General features: G+C 41.8%; 1 protein-coding gene across 1 annotated transcript in view; it reads left to right on the forward strand.

Annotated features, from left to right (window-relative positions):
- Positions 1-21601, forward strand: part of LOC146855703 (uncharacterized) — a 1104791-nt gene that overhangs the window by 635773 nt on the left and 447417 nt on the right. The window contains exons 67-69 of the mRNA XM_085653597.1: positions 11882-12166; positions 19585-19869; positions 20473-20757. Coding sequence (XP_085509723.1) covers positions 11882-12166; positions 19585-19869; positions 20473-20757 — 855 coding nt within the window. The remainder of the gene's footprint in view (positions 1-11881; positions 12167-19584; positions 19870-20472; positions 20758-21601) is intronic.

A 21601-nucleotide genomic window follows, 5' to 3' on the forward strand; every position in this document is an offset into this window, starting at 1 on the left:
CCACAGACAACTTCTGCCCTTCAGATTTGATTGTGACATCCAGAAATTCAATATTGTGTTTGTCACTCTTAGCTACAAACCGAATGTTCGTATCACAAAGATTAAGCCATGATACGAATTGTGCAAGGTCTTCCTCCGTGCCATTCCAGATGTAAAAGACATCGTCAATGAATCTAGACCAACTAGTGGTAGATTCACTGAATGGGGCCACCTCATTATAGATATACCTGTGTTCATAATGCGCCATGAAGATGTTTGCCACCGTTGGGGCACATGAAGCCCCCATACTTACTCCTTGGGTCTGCTGGAATAATGACCCATTAAACTCAAAAGTATTTTCTTGGAGCACAATACCCAGACATTCCAGTATGAATTGGGCCGGGCAATCTATGTCATAGGTCTCAATGAACCACCTCACGGCTTCCAATGCAGCGGCCTGAGGGATGTTACTGTACAAGGCCTCTATATCCATCGTGACCAAAAACTGTGTGACCTGGTTGAAGTGGATTTGTTCAACTTTATTAATGATGTCCGTCGTGTCCCTTATGTAAGATCTTATTTTGGGGACATGTGGGCGCAACAAAGCATCAACATATTTAGATAATGCTTCTGTTGCCGACCCAATGGTGGTCACAATAGGCCTATAGGGCGGGTCCGTGATACTTTTATGTATTTTAGGTATTCCATATATTGAGGCCATCTTGGGTTTAACCACATTCAAAAAAGTAAACTCTTTTTCGCAAATGACCCCATCTTCCAGAGCATGATTTGTTAGGTCTTTGATCATTTTGGATACCCTTTTAGTAGGATCATTTCGCACAGGGATATAATGATCTTTGTCAGATAGCATAACGGTCATCTTTGTCAGTGGACCACAAGGAACTGAAATCCGAAAAAGGAGAGAAGTCTATTGGATATTCTCTCTGGATACTTATAAGAGAGGATTAAATAATGAAATTCCGTGGAGTCAAGCTATCCGCTACAATAGTTAATGTCCCATTTCAAAGATAACAGTCAGAGAAATGAGCCAAAAATATAGCTTGGTGTACAGCAAGGGACAACATATTTTAACATCTATATGGTCGGATTTTGCAGCATTAATGTCCCGCAAGGAAGTTGGTTTTATGAGTCTACCAGTAGCCTGTTATATTTTTTTATGATAATGGATCCCCCTCATTTTTTTGGGACCTTTTTTGGAATATCTTCTATCGCTTTAATGGAATAACTAGCACCATTTGTGGCTGAGCATCCACGCTGACAGGAGTTGACCAATCATCGAGGAGTCCCGGGTATAAATAGAGCGTCCCGAGGCCTAGTCCCGTTTCTACCTCGGTGACTTGTTGCGAAAGGGAGAGAGGACTTATACAACTAGGTGAGTTCAATGGAATCGCACCGGTAAAATAGCTCCGTGATTCTATAACGAATCGTAGTTTTGACCCTGTTTTGGCACGCTTGATTTCCAAGCAGCATTATCTAATTAACTATATGCGCTTGTGTTTAGATTATACGGCTGTATATCTAAAATATACCAAAACACGCCTTAAAAGCGGTTGGAAAACATCGAGACGACGGATACTCGGAACACATAAACGTGACCGGGTGAGTGTGACGAAATCAGGTTGCCTTAATGATCCCCTAATTATAAAATGAAATGTATTATCATTACACTTAGGCTCGCCCTTGTACTATAGCAGGACCGATTAACTTTAGACGTTTCTATTTAGATTACGTGGTGAAACATTAAAGGAATAAGCACGGTTTCTTCAAAGCACGGTCTTTTCCAGACACTTGAGAAGAGTTAGAGGACAAGCATTGGAATACCGCTTTTCTAGTAAGTGCAATTTAGCACTATAAGAGTTGGGAGTAACTAAAGGAGTTCGTATCATGATTGAAATTTTAATGCGTTGTTCTGCTTCATTTGGTGATATTTTAGAATATCCATAGCCGCTAACATGGTGACTGCCTGATAGATACGCTGGTGCCCGATTCATCAACAGAAATACCATTATCAGACACGATATAACGGGATAGAATATCTATCGAATAGAGGGAAACGTGTACTTCCTCTCTCTGAAGTCGGGGACGTGAGAATAGACAAGGTAACATTAGTAGTTTTATACTGCAACTGTGAATGTAGCAAGGGGAGCCAAATTAGTTTCACCTACATTGCTGACTAAGTTACTTTGTTTACAAAAGATGGTGGGTTGGTCGTCTTGTTCTATAGAGATACTGGGACATTCCCTGACCCATTAGTGAGCATAAGAAGCTAGTTTCACCGACTTTGCTGATTAAGTTACTTTGTTTTTAAATGACGGTGGGTTGGTCGTCTTGTTATACAGAGATACCGGGACATTCCTTGACCCATTAATGAGCATAAGAGATCGATATTGAATTTTCTGTTCCCAACTGTACACTGGAAGTTTCACGAACCCACAGCATTAACATAGGATTGATATAAATAGAGTAACTAGTCTCTATATCCCCTTTTGAGACACACATGGGAAACCAGGTGAAATAAAATGAGAAGCAACATAGTGATGTGAAGTATCAAGTGTGTTAGTTATTACAATGGATAATTTCTTTTGAGTCCTGTGACTGTAATTAGAGATGGCTTTTGTTTATTTATAATTTGTGTTGTGTAAATAAATTGTATATAAATGTATATATGTATAGGGTCAATGTAGGGCCTTTTTAATGAAATGTGCACTTGAATCAGTAGGTATGTACAAATTGTTATAGATTATTCTTTTTCTTTATTATGTTCTAGGAGTTTTGAATATCATGGCCGCCTGAGGAAGGCTGAACGCCGAAACGCGCGTAGACTGAATTAAGCCATGTTTAATATTCATTTTTTTGATATAAATTGTATTGTAATTGTTTGATCGAATATGCAACAATATAGTGTTCTGCAAACCATATGTTGATAAAGGAAGGTTTAAAAAAAATATGTTAGGACATTATAAGAGTCTTTTTATATAAATAATGTTTTGAAAGGAAAAGAAAGAAAAAAAGTAAAAAATGATATAATTTTCCAATACAAAAACTCACAATAATAAATATTAAAGAAAGAATTTTCAATTAGTTCATTTTCTGGTAGTCATGTTTGATCAAGGATGTTGAATGATTTGTACATTACCACACTTTTTTAATAATTGTTTCCTATATATCTTTTCACGAATATTTACTTTAAAACCCTGAGATAGGAAGCTAAATTAGGGGTACCCTTGTTACGTTGCAATATATCCACCTAACTATAACATGTGTGAAACCTATGGTTTTTTAAGTGAATTTGCAAGGTTTTTTAAATGCTAATTCCTAACTATAACGTGTGTGAAACCTATGGTTTTTTCAGTGAATTTGCACGGTTTTTTAAATGCTAAGTTATGTATGTATTATTATTTTTTTTATATATATATTTTACAATAAACTACATATTAATTTTTTTTTATGGTTTTTCACCGTGCGCTCTACCCTTTCCCCTTTTCACGTTTGCCACCTTCCTTTTCCACTCTCGCACTGAAAACAAACAAAATGGCGGCCGACACTTCTTGATTTCAACCGATTCGAACGTTGACTGACTTGTAACAACCAATCAGAATTACGCTCGCGCACGTTATGGTGCGCGCACGGTGCGCGCACCGTGCGCGGCTATAGATATGTATGTGCTTTTAACTGCAATTTTCTCAGGAACTACTGAACAGATTGACTCCATATATGCAAAAGGCGCATCCCTGACCTGAGGACTACCTCTCTGCCAAATTTCAAGTAATTCAGTTCAGCCGTTCGGGCTGTACCTTCGACTAAAGGTCCTATGGGAAAATGCATGGGGAAAATGCGTTTTGGGACCCCCCTTTTTTCTCGGCCCCCGCTTGACGAATCCCCCCGAGACTTTCAGGGTAGGAGCTGAGCGGAGCGCCCCATTAGTTTTAAAAATTTTGCGAAGATTCGTCCACCGGCGGCAAAGTTATTCAAAATAGAATTTTGAGATTTCCTATGGAAACACGGTCCTAACTATAACTATCTACTGGCGACCGCCAGTAGATAATATATATATATATATATATATATATATATATATATATATATATATATATATATATATATATATATATATATATTACCTACTGGCGGTCGCCAGTAGGTAGTTATAGTTAGGACCACGTTTCCACAGGAAATCCGCAACATTCTATTTTGAATAACTTTGGCGCCGGTCGACGAATCCTCGCGAATTTTTCAAAATAGGTGGGGCGCTACGCTCCGCTCCTTCCCTGAAAGTCTCGGGGGGATTCGTCAAGCGGGGGCTGAGATAAAAGGGGGGTCCCAAAACGCGTTTTTCCCATGCATTTTTCCATAGGACCTTTAGACAGGGCTACAGCCCGAACGGCTGAACAGAATTACTAGAAATTTGGCAGAGAGGTAGTCCTCAGGCCAAGGAAGTGCCTTTTGTAGGTTTGGTGTAAATCTGTTCAGTAGATTCTGAGAAAATAGCCTTTAAATCAATATATATATCTGAGCCAGCTTACGGTGCGCTTACGGTACGCTTACCGTACGCGTACGGTGGCGTGCGCGAGCGCGATTCTGATTGGCTCTTAGATCTTAGTAAACATTCGAATCGGCCGAAACCAGGAAGCGGCGGCCGCCATTTTCTCTCTCGTACTGAGAGTGATGTTTAAAATATAAAGCACAAAAACATGTAAAGGGGCTGTTTAGACAGCTCCCACACACATAGCAATGTTGAGGGAGTCCCCCAAGATCCCCCAAGGCCAAAAACGGAATTTTTATTTTTTCGCTAATTTCGCCGATTACGCTTACCGTACGCGTACGGTAAAAAATTATAAAAAAAAAAAAAATCTCCACACTCTCCCCACCCCGTGTGCAATTGGTGCCCGAAGGGCACCAATTGTGCATTGCTTATTAAAGTTGAGTTAAACAAAAATATTTTAAAAAAAAAAATAAAAAAAAAAATTATCCACACTCTCTCCACCCCGTGTGCAAATGGTGCCCGAAGGGCACCATTTGTGCATGGCTTATAACATATACGAAAAATTTAAATATTACCTTTCAAAACGAAGTGCATCATATGTCCTCCATGTGCGCACGGTGCGCAAAGCGCATCGTGCGTACATGGCCCATCTAGCGTAACGTGGGCACGCGGTGCGTGTAGCGCACCGCGTGCCCACCGTGCGTGCACGGCACTAACTGCGTAAAGTGGGCGCGCGGTGCGCGAAGCGCACCGTGCGCGCACGGAACGAACTGCGTTAAGTGGGCGCGCACGCCACGAATGGCGTAAAGTAACTTAGCATTTAAAAAAACGTACAAATTCACTGAAAAAACCATAGGTTTCACACACGTTATAGTTAGGAATTAGCATTTAAAAAACCTTGCAAATTCACTGAAAAAACCATAGGTTTCACACATGTTATAGTTAGCGGAAATTTTACTGATAAAAAACCAATGAAATTCCCCTGTTATAGTTAGTGCAGGCAACTATAACTCACGCGACCGCAATCTTCTGCGCGCCCACTTTACGCAGTTAGTGCCGTGCACGCACGGTGGGCACGCGGTGCGCTACGCGCACCGCGTGCCCACGTTACGCTAGATGGGCCATGTACGCACGATGCGCTTCGCGCACCGTGCGCACATGGAGGACATATGATGCACTTCGTTTTGAAAGGTAATATTTTAATTTTTCGTATATTTTATAAGCCATGCACAAATGGTGCCCTTCGGGCACCATTTGCACACGGGGTGGAGAGAGTGTTGATAATTTTTTTTTATTATTATTATTTTTTTTAATATTTTAGTTTATCTCATCTCTAATAAGCCATGCACAATTGGTGCCCTGCGGGCGCCAATTGCACACGGGGTGGAGAGAGTGTGGATAATTTTTTTTTTTTATACATTTTTTACCGTACGTGTACGGTAAGCGTAATCGGCGAAATTACCGAAAAAATAAAAATTCCGTTTTTGGCCTTGGGGGATCTTTGGGGACTCCCTCAACATGGCTCTGTGTGTGGGAGCTGTCTAAACAGCCCCTTTACATGTTTTTGGGCTTTATATTTTAGAAATCACTCTCAGTGCGAGAGAGAAAATGGCGGCCGCCGCTTCCTGGTTTCGGCCGATTCGAATGTTTACTAAGATCTAAGAGCCAATCAGAATCGCGCTCGCGCACGCCACCGTACGCGTACGGTAAGCGTACCGTAAGCGCACCGTAAGCTGGCTCAGATATATATATTGATTTAAAGGCTATTTTCTCAGAATCTACTGAACAGATTTACACCAAACCTACAAAAGGCACTTCCTTGACCTGAGGACTACCTCTCTGCCAAATTTCTAGTAATTCTGTTCAGCCGTTCGGGCTGTAGCCCTGTCTAAAGGTCCTATGGAAAAATGCATGGGAAAAACGCGTTTTGGGACCCCCCTTTTATCTCAGCCCCCGCTTGACGAATCCCCCCGAGACTTTCAGGGTAGGAGCGGAGCGTAGCGCCCCACCTATTTTGAAAAATTCGCGAGGATTCGTCGACCGGCGCCAAAGTTATTCAAAATAGAATGTTGCGGATTTCCTGTAGAAACGTGGTCCTAACTATAACTACCTACTGGCGACCGCCAGTAGGTAATATATATATATATATATATATATATATATATATATATATATATATATATATATATATATATATATGAGAAAACACAAGTTGCCACAAATGAAGGAGCCACACACGGCGAGCTTTAAGGCATTTAATCCAGGGATTACATCAGCCAGGCACTCTCAGCATAAATGCAAGCCAGACGCGTTTCGGGCATACCACCGCCCTTGGTCACTGGCACAGGAAACAGCAGCGAGAGTGAACCACCTACGCAAATTTAAATGTCCCGCCCAAATGGGCATCTGCGAAGTGGAATGCTGGTGCTTGTGGTTCACTCATAATCTAAACCCAAGTGGGTGCCGCCGTCACTGCAAATGTTCAATCTCACCCCAGTGGGTATGCAGAGAGTAGTCCAGATTGACCTTTTGACACCCTCCATGGATCGCACTCGTCGTTCCTGTAGCGTATCTTTATCCTTCACGCTACGGACCCGCTCAATTAGCAGTGGGGCTCCCTCGCGGCTTGGACGAGCCGCTATATCATAAAACAGAAGTTGCCACAAATGAAGGAGCCACACACGGCGAGCTTTAAGGCATTTAATCCAGGGATTACATCAGCCAGGCACTCTCAGCATAAATGCAAGCCAGACGCGTTTCGGGCATACCACCGCCCTTGGTCACTGGCACAGGAAACAGCAGCGAGAGTGAGCCACCTATGCAAATTTAAATGTCCCGCCCAAATGGGCGTCTGCGAAGTGGAATGCTGGTACTTGTGGTTCACTCATAATCTAAACCCAAGTGGGTGCCGCCGTCACTGCAAATGTTCAATCTCACCCCAGTGGGTATGCAGAGAGTAGTCCAGATTGACCTTTTGACACCCTCCATGGATCGCACTCGTCGTTCCTGTAGCGTATCTTTATCCTTCACGCTACGGACCCGCTCAATTAGCAGTGGGGCTCCCTCGCGGCTTGGACGAGCCGCTATATCAGAAAACACAAGTTGCCACAAATGAAGGAGCCACGCACGGCGAGCTTTAAGGCATTTAATCCAGGGATTACATCAGCCAGGCACTCTCAGCATAAATGCAAGCCAGATGCGTTTCGGACATACCCTGCGTAGTGCTGGCCAATGTATAATAAATTCACTCATGGCATCGATGCAGCAACTGAGGTGACAAAGATAACTCACATGAAGTATGTTATTGAGCTCATATCTATGCCTAATGTCACGATTGCGGATCTAAACAAGCATTATATGCATGTATTGAAAGACGTTCCAGGGCCAGTGCCCAATTGAAGCAGCAGAAAGTACAAATACCAAAATTACAAGTCTGCCCACAATATTGTATATAAATTGACAAACCCTGCCCAACGTAAAGTTGCCGACGTATCCTCACAGTAGTGTCAAAACTGAGGGGAAAAGGGTAGGATGCCCGTGAAGATGCATATCAGTGAGTGGGCCCCTTCCTTTCCTCCTGAAAAAATAACAAAAGCATAATATTAATAACATATCATTAAAATAAAAAAGAATTATTAAAATGCAGTGATGCTTAGTTATTTTCCTTAAAAGGAAAAAGGAGAAGTAAAAGAGAAAGAGCGGACTAGACTGATCTACAACAACAGGGAACATGATTGTATTAAGGGTAGTCAAACAAGTGGTGCCAGAATGTTAATCATCCCTTAGATGGATTGCTAGTTCCTCATCACAGTTTAGACCTCCCGGTTGTTTGGTTTGAAATTCTATAATCAGTTTAGATTCTCTCTAAGTTTCAGAGTTCTATTTCCCCCCTAGGGTTCCTGTCCACCGTTCCAAAATCAAAAAGCTCAGAAGGGCAGGATTAGAGAAATGTTCATTATAGAAATGTCGTGCCACAGGATATTTTTCATCGTTTTTAGCTATGGCCCTGCTGTGTTCTAAGATACGTTTTTTGGCCATGCATGTCGTACTGCCAATATACCAAAGACCACAGGGGCATTCAATCGCATAGATGGCAAATGTGGTACTGCATGTGAGGAACTGAACTATATCCTTACTGATGCTGTTATATGTGACCTTTTTACAAAATGTACTATTCCTGCATGCTTTGCAGTGGCCACAAGGGAAAAAACCATGTATCCCATGTTAGTTTTTATTAGGTTGTATAGTGATGTCACTATGTACCAGACGATCCCTGAGATTCCTGCCTCTTCTATAGGTAATACTGGGTCTGTCAGGAAGAGTTGCTCCTATGATGTTATCGTTTCTAAGAATATCCCATTTCTTGCTCAGAATCTTCTTGATATTACCGGAGTCTGAACTGAATGTCATAATAATTCTAGTTTCATTCTCTGTAATTTCATCAGGTTCAATGATGGTGGTAGCGATAGTTTGGGTTCTAGTCACCCCATCTGCCCTTTCTTTGGCTTTACGCAGAACCCACTTAGGATAACCCCTGATCTCAAAACGTGCCATCATAGCTTTGCTCTCTGCCTGATATGTTTCTTCAGAACTACAGTTTCGCTTTGCCCTCAGTAGCTCCCCATAAGGAATGCTCCATTTGAGTGCCTCTGGGTGGCTACTGAGGGTATGCAGAATGCTATTGCCGGCAGTGGTTTTTCTGAAAAGAGCAGTTTGAATTTGTCTGTTGACAATGTTGAGCCCAACATCAAGATATTCTGCTGTGGTACTACTGATATTGGCAGAAAGAATGATATTACGATCATTGATGTTCAGTTGATCAATAAACTCCCTAGCCTTTTGTTCAGTACCCCTCCAGATGATAAAAAGGTCATCAATATATCTCATCCATGTCGTCACATGTTCGAGATGTATGGCACACTCAGGATTGACAAACAGTTCTTGCTCCCAGCGCCCCATGAAGAGGTTCGCAAAGCTGGGAGCAAAGCAAGATCCCATTGCTGTACCCGTGACCTGTCTATATAGATGACCATTGAACAAGAAAATGTTATTCATAAGACAGAATTCTATCATATCCAATAACATCTGACTATGTTCTAAGTATCTGACATGTCTGTTCTTCAAATAATAGTTACATGCATCTAGACCTTGGGTATGGTCAATGATGGTGTAAAGGGAATGAACGTCCAATGTGACGAGGAGGAAATCCTGTGCCAGATCGACATCCTGAAGTTTATTCAGGAAGTCTTTGGTGTCCCTAATGTAACTGGGTAATGTGTTGACAAAATCTCTCAAAAAGTGATCCACATATTTGGAGATATGCTCAGTTACACTCCCTTTAGAGGAAACAATGGGACGCCCAGGTGGATTGACGGGGTCTTTATGGAGTTTCGGTGGCAAGTATAACACAGGAAGTACCGGATGATCTTTTTTAAGGTAACAATACTCCTCCCACTCAAATAAGCCCTTATCTCTCCGAGTTGTAAGCTTATCCCAAATCTCAATGATACTTGCATTATAAACCTCCATATTTATTGGAAGATAATATTTACTATCATTAAGTTGTTTCATGGCTTCCATGATATATTGGTCTCTATTCAATATGACAACATTGCCACCTTTGTCCGCTGGGCGGATGACAATGCTGGCATCTTCAGTAAGAGATTTGAGTGTTTGTCTTTGATGGAAAGATAGATTGTTGGTGGTTTTGTTCATTGTGAGATTTTTACATTTATAGGAGCAGAGACCCTTGCTGACAATGTCGTAAAAAGTATCTATGTTATCATGTGGTAACATTGGAAGAAAGGTCGATTTAGTTCTAAACAAGGTGTTAGCAGCAGCATTAGTGGTAACCTCCAGGGTTTCAAAAATTTGTGTCCGGCTAAGTTCAGAACAAATCCCTTCATTCTGCTATTCCAATTGTACCATGGTAATCAAAGTATTTATGTCACCTATGCTGGTATTGTCTTCAACTAGTGGAGAAAATGCTTTTATTTCCATTTTCTTATTATAATTTTCTCCTAATCTCTTAAATTTGTGTCATTTCTATAATTTCAATTTCCTCACAAATTTGAATAAGTCAATACGAGTATCAGCATAGTTAAAACGATAGTCCTAAGCACAATGTTGCTTTTTCAGAGTCACTCATTAGTCTTTTAGAAAGATTAATCACCGTTTTGTTGATCATCTCTTGATCCATTAGAATGGCTTCCTGGAGCGGGTTTTGCTGCTTCCCATACCGCCTCGACCCCTGCCTCTCTTGCCAGCGTTGAATGATGCGTTTTCGTCTGTTGCGACGTTTCCTCGTCCTCTGCCCCGGCCCCGTCCTCTTTGTCCCCGTGTTTTCGGTATTGGGGTATCCCTTGTTGTCATTCGTCCTATATATATATTACATTTTTGAAACTTATAAACGAGTAAGTATAATTAATGCTAAACGTATTATTTTTTATTTAATAGCACACTTACATTAAAAATAAATTAAATTGCATTTTGAACTTCGCTTAAGAAGTCTAACAAACATTAAAATGAATCAAATACATAACTTATAGCCAAGTTTGTTGCAAAAAAAATATATAAATTTTTTTTTATATTAGTTAAGGTGGGTGAATTCAATTTTGAAGAATGTTTCAAAAGATTTTTTGAAAATAATTAAAATGTTTAAATTAATTTACAATTTAATACAAAGTTAATTTTAGGAAGCAATGAGTTTTTATCTTTTTCTTTAAGTAGTCCTAGGTTGAATATAGTTGTTTTTAATTATTTAAAATTTTTATTTAACCTTAAATTAATTGTATTGCTTAAAAAAAAGAATATGAAAAAATGTTATTACATTTTCCTATGTTTTCCTATGGGCAGATGTCGGCCCGGTTGCAAAGACCTCCACAAATGGTTGGAAAGTAAATAATAGTTATATAACACTCATAAATTCAGTCTTAATACTCTCCAACCATCATTGGAGGGGGTGTAAACTCTTAAGTCTCTATCTAGGTGGAATTCTCCACTTGGAAATGGTGAACAGGAAAAAAAGTGGAGATGTACACATAGGGGTAGGAGTAGAGCTACATGTGAGTAGATCTACATGTACAAAATTACCTTTGCAAATCAGGTCCATTGTATGTAAATTTACTGTATGTGAAAATTCTGAAACTCTGGTCTGTATTTAGCCCTTCTGGACATATGTTGGGTTCCCATGTAATAGAACAATATCCATTAGCAGGGAAGGTATAAGGATGTGTTTGGGGGTAATGTTAAAAAAACTATGATGTCATGTCCGACATACACCAAAGACACCACTAAAAAACGTGTTCAGTTTTCATGCACCCTCACAGTTGCTTGAGTGAACAGTGTTGCGCAGAGTTTGACTCAGATTGTATATTCAATTCTTTTCCTTTTTATGAGGACCTGGCAAAGAAAGACCAGAAGAAAAAGAAAAAGATGCGTCTAGGCAGCAGCAATGCCAGTGGAAGTGAGATATTCACAACTGAAGAGGGGATTAAGAACACAAGCCTGTTTCTGGAAGAGGAACTCCAGGAGAATGTGACTGAAGAAGCTTTCACAGTCTTTGCACCAACCAGCCAGGAATATGTGTCTCCATCCAGTGAAGAAGTCACTGTTACCATTAGCCAGAGCTCTGTAGACACAGGTCAACTGCAACAAGAACATGCTGCAACTGTGGTGGACAAGGTAACCCTGGGGAGTAGTCTATCAATTGAAAGTCTTACCCCTTTCACAGTAAAAGTTTCATGCAAATCTAAAATTCACACCTTTCTATTAATTTTAGCACAAAAACTATAACCTGCATCCAAACATGTTGCCTAGAAAATTGAGAGCCAAAGATGTTGCCAACTGTTTGAAGGCAGCCGAAAAGCTTTCACATACACACATAAACCACTTTCTGGAAATAGCTTAATTACAAAACTTGTATTTACCAATCCATACTTTATCTTGGCTGAACAGAAGAGAAGGTAAAATCAATTATCTTATTTTTGGTCAGTATTGAAATTATTTTCTAATGTGAAACAGATTTCTTCATGTGCTGAGATTACTTAAAAAAATATTTTGAATTATATCCTGAGACCCTGAAATAAAGGGTGATAAATGGAAAAGGAGTTATTAATCTTTGTCTCACAAATAAGTGCATTATTTTCCATTAAGCATATCCATCAATCAATCAATCAATCAATCAAACAGTATATGTTTAGGGCAGCACTGACACCCCTAGGGGAACATTGTGTCTCCAGCGAAAAGCCAGGTCTTGAGTCTCTTTCTGAAGTCTGCCAGCGAGGGGGCTGTAAGGATATGCAGAAATAATGTCATGTTCAAGATGCAACATCATAAAGCCATTTAGACACAAGTGGTGGCAAGATGGCGGCCATGAACACGGTCGTGTGAGCTCGAGCTCCCGGAGCTCCCCCCTTGTTCCACTCACCGTGCTGCTGATCGAGGTCTACGCGCCGCTGTAACGGACCTGGCGTGAAGCGGGTTGTAGCGTGGACCGAGGGACGAGTCTTGCTGGCATGCTGTGGAGTGCCTGTCCCGTGGCTGTGGTTTCCCGTGTGACTCTCTGGCAGTTGCTGGCGTCTGTGCGGCGGACTTCCAGGTGTGCGCACGCTGGTCTCTGCGGGCTGCGGAGGCCGTCGACGGAGGGAGCTGGGTCCGTGGTGTGCGGTGTGGCAATGCTCCCAAAGGCTGGACGCGGCAGAGCGCAGAACATCATGGATATCGCTGACACTGCGGGGGGATGAGACGCAGGGAAAATAAGTCCAAAGTAAGCTTGGAGAAAAAAGAAGGCGCCAGTAAGAAAGCTGTCCCCGCTTTATTCTTGACGGGGAGATTGAGGAAACAACTTCTCTCTGCATCTAACACCTGGTAATGGGCAGAGCAATGGAACCAGCAAACAGGTGGAGATTTTACCTATGGAGTCTTTAGCCGGTAAAGGGGGCGCAGCCTGTGATACTCCCCGGGGGTTATTAAAAGATGTAGGGATCAATTTGGGGGAAAACAAAGAAAAAAGCGATTAACTGGCCCCCGAGATTGGGGATTTGGCGATTAGAAAAAGCAGCACAACTAACCAGATTCTTGGTAAAGAAAGCGATTCCGGGGACTATCCTTTTTTTCTATGTCGGATCCCTCAGATACCTCTGGTGATGACTCCGACCCAAGCACTCTGGGCAGCGAAAAGGAGGTTCCCGTGGTAACAGGCGCAAGGGGTCCAGCAATATGCAAATGGATGCTGCTACAGAGTGGGGGACCGACTCACCTGGGACTCCTGAGAGCAGCCCGTAAACGGTGCGTAAGAGGGGTGATTCAGGTGCAGGTTTTCAGATGGCTGAGAGCACGGACCCCTTTCAGTGGGACTACTCTTTTATGGGTGAATCTGCGGCCAATGGAGTAGTCAATGGGACACAATCAAATGTAGACGCTATTGAGAAACGTGAAGACATCTCTCTTGCTGTTATTTACCAGAGCATAATGGCCCATAGGGAGGAGACCCGCACTGAGAGCCAGCGTACACAGGGGGCTTGTCGCAAACTCCAGAATTCAGTACGGAGAATTGCTAAATCATGCCCCGAATTTGTTGACAGGTTTAACGAGGTTGAGACACGTATCTCAAGCCTGGAGGATGAGCTTGCTGGGCAGAAAACAACAATGGAGGTACTGCGTACTGCAAAGGATGATACCCTCTGGAAGATCACAGACTTAGAAAACGGCGTAATAACCTCCGTGTGTTAGATATCCCTGAGAGGGCCGAGGGGCAGGATTCGCGGAAGTTTATCATTGAGCTCTTTTCTGATGCTTTTCCTGGGCAGACTCAGTGGGATTGGAATCGGGAGATCCAGAGGGCGCACAGATTTCTGTTTATACAGCGTAACAGACCTGGCCAGAAAACTATTAGGCCAAGGGCTATTTTAATATCGATTAACAACTTTCTGGCTTGGTAAGGAATCTATGATCTGGCGCGAGCTGACTGAAAGAAAAGTGGGAGAGGGGTAGAATTTTTTGTACGCCCAGATTATTGCCCTCTGACTGTGGAGAAAAGCTGGCAACTACACCAGCTTATCTCTCTGTTTCGAGATAAAGGCGCTCAAACCTATTTACTGAATCCAGCTCACAATGAACATGTACGATTCTTTACAGCAGAGTCAGCGGCTAAAGAGTATCTGCAGTCTTTGTAAAAGACAAAAGAAAAAAAAAGGGGGGGAACAACAAAGAAATGAGAAGGATTGTTTACTATAAATTACATGCTTAGATAAATTGTATTAGGGCTAGCTGGGTTTGGATTTTGTGTCAGTTGTAGAATAATTCCTTCTCTAATGTGTACACTATTTTTTTTTCTTTCTAGAATAAGGGATGTGTAATTAAGCACGGTACCCGGTGGGACAGGGGGATCGGGGGGGGGGGGCAGAAGCTCGTTCCATCTCAGAGACCTTGAGTCTCCAAGCCTCTTGTCTGGGGAAGGGTGGGGGTGGGTCAGGGATTAGGAAAAATAATCCATGATAGCGCATTGAAATGAGGTATGAAATTCAATGGTTTTAGGTTTACAGTCCTAGAACATAAAGAATCGGGGAAGCTAGATGGGGGATAGGTACATACATGGTGGTATTCGGATCTGCTCTCTGAACGTATGTGGGTTGAATAACTATAATAAGAGGCAACGGGTCGTGACCGAATTATGGGTGTTTCAACCAGATTTGGTATGTATCCAAGAAACCCACATTCCATGGGGCAAAAGGAAACTACTGGCGGAACTTGGTCTGACAATATTAGCATCTACACAGCAATCCATGACTACACGCGGGGTGGCGATATTAGCCAAGAGCCATATACAAGGGACAGGAAGTGTACTGGCTGACAACCAAGGGAGGTGGGCTATCGCAGAATGTATGATTGGTAGTATGAAGTGCACAGTTTGTTCTAAATATGGTTCAAACTTCGATGAGGCATCCGTAATACAATGGCTGAATGTGGAACTAGCACTATGGCCCACCCCGTTAATCATGTGTGGCGATCTAAATATACACCTCAAGCCAAAGGCCTTACAGGATGATAGTAAATATTATAATGGCAGGAAGCCCAAAGTATTTAAAGAGCTATTAGTGGATCATGCTCTGGTGGATGCGTGGGCAGCTTTGAGGGGGATGGACCCTGGGTATACATTTTACTCACATCCACATCAGAAACTAGTAAGATTGTATTTTTTTTTTTATCAAGTCTCTTACTTTCGGGGGCCAATATTCAGGTGCACCCACGGATCTCATCAGATCATGGACCGCTTGTATTGAATTTATGCATGCTCAAGGCAGGAACTAAGCCACAATCGTTCTCATTTGACAGGAAACTACTATTAGAGGAGGGGTATGTAGCACATATGAAGGTGTGGATTAGGCAATTTTTGGCCATAAATTGCAACACCCCAGGGACCGGCTTTGTGTGGGATGCGTTAAAAGCGGTTTTTCGGGGGGAGACTCTTAGCTTTGGGCTACATAAGCAAAAACAGGTACAATTGGCATTACAGGAATTATATGGCAATCTTACAACAGCTGAAGAGAATCTCATGCAGGGGATCCAAGCGGGGGGGGGGGGTGATTGCTGCTCTGCAGACAGAGGTAGCCCGATGTAAGGCCAAAATAAATCTACACTGGAGCAAAGAAATAGCCAGGGAACACTCTATTAACAAGAAACAAAGTTTTGAGTATGGGGAGGCAACCAGGCGCTGTTTGGCGCAAAGGCTGCGATCAAGAGATGCGGCCCAGAGAATTAGATCAGTAGTGGACTCCATGGGCAATACTATAGAAACGGATGTTGGGATTTTAAATGTCTTTCATGATTTTTACGAGGCACCCTTTACTGGGGAGAGTTTTGATTTACAAGCTGGGGAAACACTGCTGCAGAGTCTTAAAAAAGTGGATCTGCAAGACGCAGAAATGTTAGAGGCACCTATAACCATTGAAGAGCTGGAAGTGGCAATTAATAGTCTTGCCATTGGCAAAGCTCCAGGGCCCGACAAACTTCTGTTGGAAGTATACAAAACCTTTTTTGGAGCGCTCAAGGCCAATATGCTTGCTACTTTTCTGCAGGCCCAAGCAGGTGCAGCACCTTTGACGTGGGATGAGGCAAGCATAATTGTTTTCAAAAAGAAAGATAAGTCGGCTGTACAGCCGGGCTCCTATCGCCCTAATGTTGATGGTAAAATCTATGCCAAAATCTTAGCGACCCGGTTGGCGGATGTGGTAACCCTGTTGGTGTCGAGTCGACAACATGGGTTCATACCTAAGAGGAGTACAACGAATCACATCAATAGGGTGGTAACTCTTTTAGATATAGCTAATACCACGGGGAGCAAATTTAGCCTGATTTTATTAGACGCTGAAAAAGCGTTTGACTGGGTCGCAAGGGAATTTCTAAGGGCAGTATTATGACGACTAGGTTTTAAACAGGGTTTCATCTCAGCGATTCAGGTTTTATATCGGCGCCCGAAAGCTAAAATCTGTATAATGGGCCTCGAATCAGATCTTATACACGTTACACGAGGTACAAGGCAGGGGTACCCGTGCTCCCCCTTGTTGTTTGTATCATATATCGATCCTTTTTAAATGATGTTAGAGCAAAATGCAGGTATACAATCGGTAATTTGGAGACAAGAGCACTATTGGGTGTTTGCATATGCGGGGGATGTGGCAGTGGTCACTCAAAATCCTATGATGGCTATGCCTAAGATAGAACAAATTGCGCTGGAGTTTGGAGCAGCTTCAGGATACAAACTTAATGCATCGAAGACACAAATTTTGTGTTTAAATCAAGTAGGTTATGACGATCACAGGATTTTGAGCGAAGTATCATACCTGAGTGTCATGATAAGGACATGTTTAAAGTCACTCGTGGAGATTAATTGGGGTAATATTTTAAACTCTGTATGGAAACAATTAGACCATTGTGAATGTTTACATCTCTTGATCGTTGGGCGATGCAATGTTCTTAAAATGTTAGTATTGCCTAAGGTTTTATATTATTTTAGATCTGTTCCGCTAGAAATCTCTTGTGTTCAACTATCAGCTCTTCAATCCATGTGTGCTCGGTTTTTATGGGCGCAGGGTAAGCCTCGCAGAGCTATGCACTTTATGGTCCTTCCTCGCGAGAAAGGCAGTTGGACAGTGCCAGATTTTACTTTATATTACTATGTGTATATATTGCAACATATGAATATATTATTAACTGGGGCAGAGCCACTCAGCATTGCCAAGTCTCCCTCCATATATCAAATGTTATTGGGTAGTGATGCTAAAAAACGATTATTTATTAGTCTGGAGCCAAGCTATTACAAAAAAAACAGGTTTAAGGTTTTAAATGCTGCTTATAAGGTGTGGAAAGCTGTGCAAAAATGCTATGGATTTGAGAAGGTCTCCCAGTATACTCCGTACGCAGCTACAGCGCTATTGCCATCTATATTTTGGGATAGAACCATTGATAGATGGCGGACTAAAGGTATTCAATATATTGGTGATCTTTATGCTGTGGAATGGAGGATGCTGACATTGTGCATATTTTTTTTTCATGTAGACACCTAATTAACTTTTTGAAACACTTAGAGAAATTCCTAGCGGAAATTTTGAGGGGGTCCTGTAAAATTGTCCGCTACTCGCGTGTTGTTGGGTGTGGCGGAGAGTGACAGAGGTGACCAGCGGGTTTATAAATTCCGATATTTGATCTTCTTAGCTACAGCCATAGACAGATTATGTATTGCCTCAATGTGGCTTCAGAAAGATGCTCCGACTTTTGAATTACGGAGGGCTAGATTTAAAACCATCTTCAATTTAGAGCATAGTTTATATGCTCTAAAAGGCTCTCGAAAAAGGAAATTGGGTATAGAAATATGGGGACCGGTGCTGTCATATATGGAAGAATGATGTTTTATACTGGGGTGAAACCTACAAGGATTATGCATTTGCACTTTAGTGAATTGTTATGGATTTTAGATCGGTAATGATGATGTGTGTACTGTATGTTATGAATTAGTTAACTACTGTCTCACTGTTATGACTTTTAGATCTGTACGATGAAGTATTAACTGTGCTTGATGAATTTGCTAAACACTATCCAAATCTGTTTTGCTTGTTTTTAAGACTGTGTTTTCTCTTTTTAAGCCATTGATTATATATAAGTAATGTAATGTAATTATCATGGATTGAAAATAAATTAAATTAAAAAAAAGAAACGAGAAAGAAAAAAAGCCATTTATATCCTCAAATGCAGCTATTCCAGTGGAAAGTCAGATCCACCTCAATTTATCATTCATGTCTCTAATTCGAAATACACAATTCACCTGCCTGTATCAAGATACGAAGGTATCGGGACTAATTAATGTAGTTTCAGAGACTGCAGCCTGCCAAATAATGTTATGTATATTAATGTGTTCGCTTTTGGCAATTCTGGGACAAATATGAAAAACTGATTATTCATTTTCATTGCAAAATTTAACAGGTAAATGAATTTGGGGTAAGAACGTCCACTAACTATATATCCAGATGCAAAAACTAGCATATCACATGTCTTGCTACTCGTTTTATTAAGAAAATATCATAAATTCAAGAAAGCTGTCAGGAAAGATTAGGAGTAGGCAAAGTTGAGTCATTTTTTCTCGCTTAGTAGTTGTAGGGCTCGTGAGAGCTATGGGTGTTACGCGTGCTATAGGAGGGTTGGTGTACATGTGAAAATCAGGACTCTTCCGATGCTTTTCATTGCGAGATCACCGTTTCTCACCATCTTTTCCCAAGCATGAATTATCTTGCTTACCTTACACTCATGGTGGTTTCTTTTCCAGGTAATGTAAGTCATATGGTGGTGAATGTTCTTAGCGAGTGCGTGTGGCACAGATCCGCTTTCACGGGTCCTGTGAGACAATTCTGTCCCTTCCAACTCTCCCCTGTGAGAGACGACTGCAAGTAAAGGTAGACCTAAACTCTAGATCTGCACAAGAATATGCTTGTGTAATAAAAACAATGTACAGCCCTAGTATTGAGAGTTCAGTTGACTCATACATATTTAAATTTAGCTCTTTATACTTGACACCACAGATGCTTAAGGCAAAGTTTGTATTTGTACAGGAGCTGAAGGACACTAAAAATCGAAAAAAGAAGAAGAAGACAGTGCCAGATGGCAGGAGCAGCCTTGAAGTAACTGCATTGGCTGTGGAGGAGGGACAAGTGCAAGAGGTGCACTTGGCTCTGACGGCAGGGGATGGAGACCCTGATGATGGTCGTGATGACCTGATTGAGGGCCAGAATGAACACAGTCGAGAAGACATAGAAGAATTTAAGGACACCACGAACCAGAGAGTTGTAGGCGCTGACCAGTTGCTCGATGGAGAGCATCCCACCGGAGAAGAAGAGGTAACTATGAGGACACTGACAAGGTGCTGAGATTGTGGTTGGTGGCTTCTTTGTTAACTCATTGTGCTGTCACCTGGCCCCCTTGGAAGGACATAACTGCTTCTAAACACACTCCTTCCTGCCCAATGCCCCTTAGGGTAAAAAAGTTAAACAAAGGCAATATATTTACAACTTTTGTTTAAAACATGTTCAAATAGGGACAAATGTTACAATGGACAATTCTACATCCCTTTCAGTTGCCGTATTCTTCCAGATTCCGACTTATGGAATCTTTCTACCTTGAATTTTTGGAAAGGAAGGCTATGTACGCATGAGCTCTGTTGTTTCACCTATTTCTCAGTGGAGTGGAGTGTGTTTTCACACACAGAAGTCAGCAGGTTAGTTACCTCTGCAAACCATTCAGTACAGAGCAGAACACAGTGAGAACCTAGGTCTAGGCTGGCATCCGCATCTGTTACTAATGAACTATGATTTCATGTTTGACATACACCAAAGACACCACTAAAAACAACGTGTTCAGTTGTTATGCACCCTCACAGTTGCTTGAGTGAACAGTGTTGCACAGAGTTTGCCTCAGATTGTATATTCTTTCCTTTTTCTGAGGACCTGGCAAAGAAAGACCAGAAGAAAAAGAAAAAGATGCGTCCAGGCAGCAGCAATCCCAGTGGAAGTGAGATCTTCACAACTGAGGAGGGGAATAGGAACACAAGCCTGTTTCTGGAAGTGGAACTCCAGGAGAATGTGACTGAAGAAGCATTCACAGTCTTTACACCAACCAGCCAGGAATATGTGTCTCCATCCAGTGAAGAAGTCACTGTTACCATTAGCCAGAGCTCTGTAGACACAGATCAACTGCAACAAGAACATGCTGCAACTGTGGTCGACAAGGTAACCCTGGGGAATAGCCTATAAATACCACTTTCACAATTAAGATTTCATGCAAATCTAAAATTCACGCCTTTCTGTTGATTTTAGCACAAAAACTAAAACCTGCATCCAAACATGTTGCCTAGAAAATTGAGCACCAAAGATGTTGTCAACTGTTTGGAGGCAGCCTAACAGCTTTCACATACACACATAAACCACTTTCTTAAAATAGCTTAATTACAAGTCTGGAATTTACCAATCTATACTTTATCTTGGATAAAAAGAAAGAGAAGATAAAATCAATTCTCCTATTTTTGACCAGAATTGAAATTATTTTCTAATGTGAAGCAGATTTCTTCATATTCTGAGATAACGTTAAAAAAATATTTAGAATTATATCCTGAGACCCTGAAATAAAAGGTGATACATGGAAAGAGAGTTATTGCTCTCGGTCTCATAATTAGGTGCATTTTTTCCCATTAATCATATCAATCAACCAATCAAGCAGCATTTGTATCATGCACCCCTCAGGGTCGGATTGGTAAGGTGGGCACTCAGGCAATGGCCGAGGGGCCGGTATCCGAGTTACAGCTGTGGGCTGCTTTTTTGGGCAGCCTGGAGGGGGAAATTTCGGCGGTGTCTGTGTTGTTTGGATGTCGCCAGTCGCCCAGTGGGTGCCTGAGTGGCCTTTCTTGAGGCAGATGGGCTTCCATTACCTCCCTTTTACCAGCGGGTCAGAGGTGTCACTCCCTTTCTCTCACCTGGCCGGCCCATTAATGTATGCAGATTGCACAGGAGAAGGTGGCCTGAGCAGAAGTGGTGTCACTTGTATTCAGGTGTGTTTCACCAGTGTGAATAAATCCGT

This window comes from Triturus cristatus, chromosome 4_1 (assembly GCF_964204655.1).
Source record: "Triturus cristatus chromosome 4_1, aTriCri1.1, whole genome shotgun sequence".
Taxonomy (NCBI): domain Eukaryota; kingdom Metazoa; phylum Chordata; class Amphibia; order Caudata; family Salamandridae; genus Triturus; species Triturus cristatus.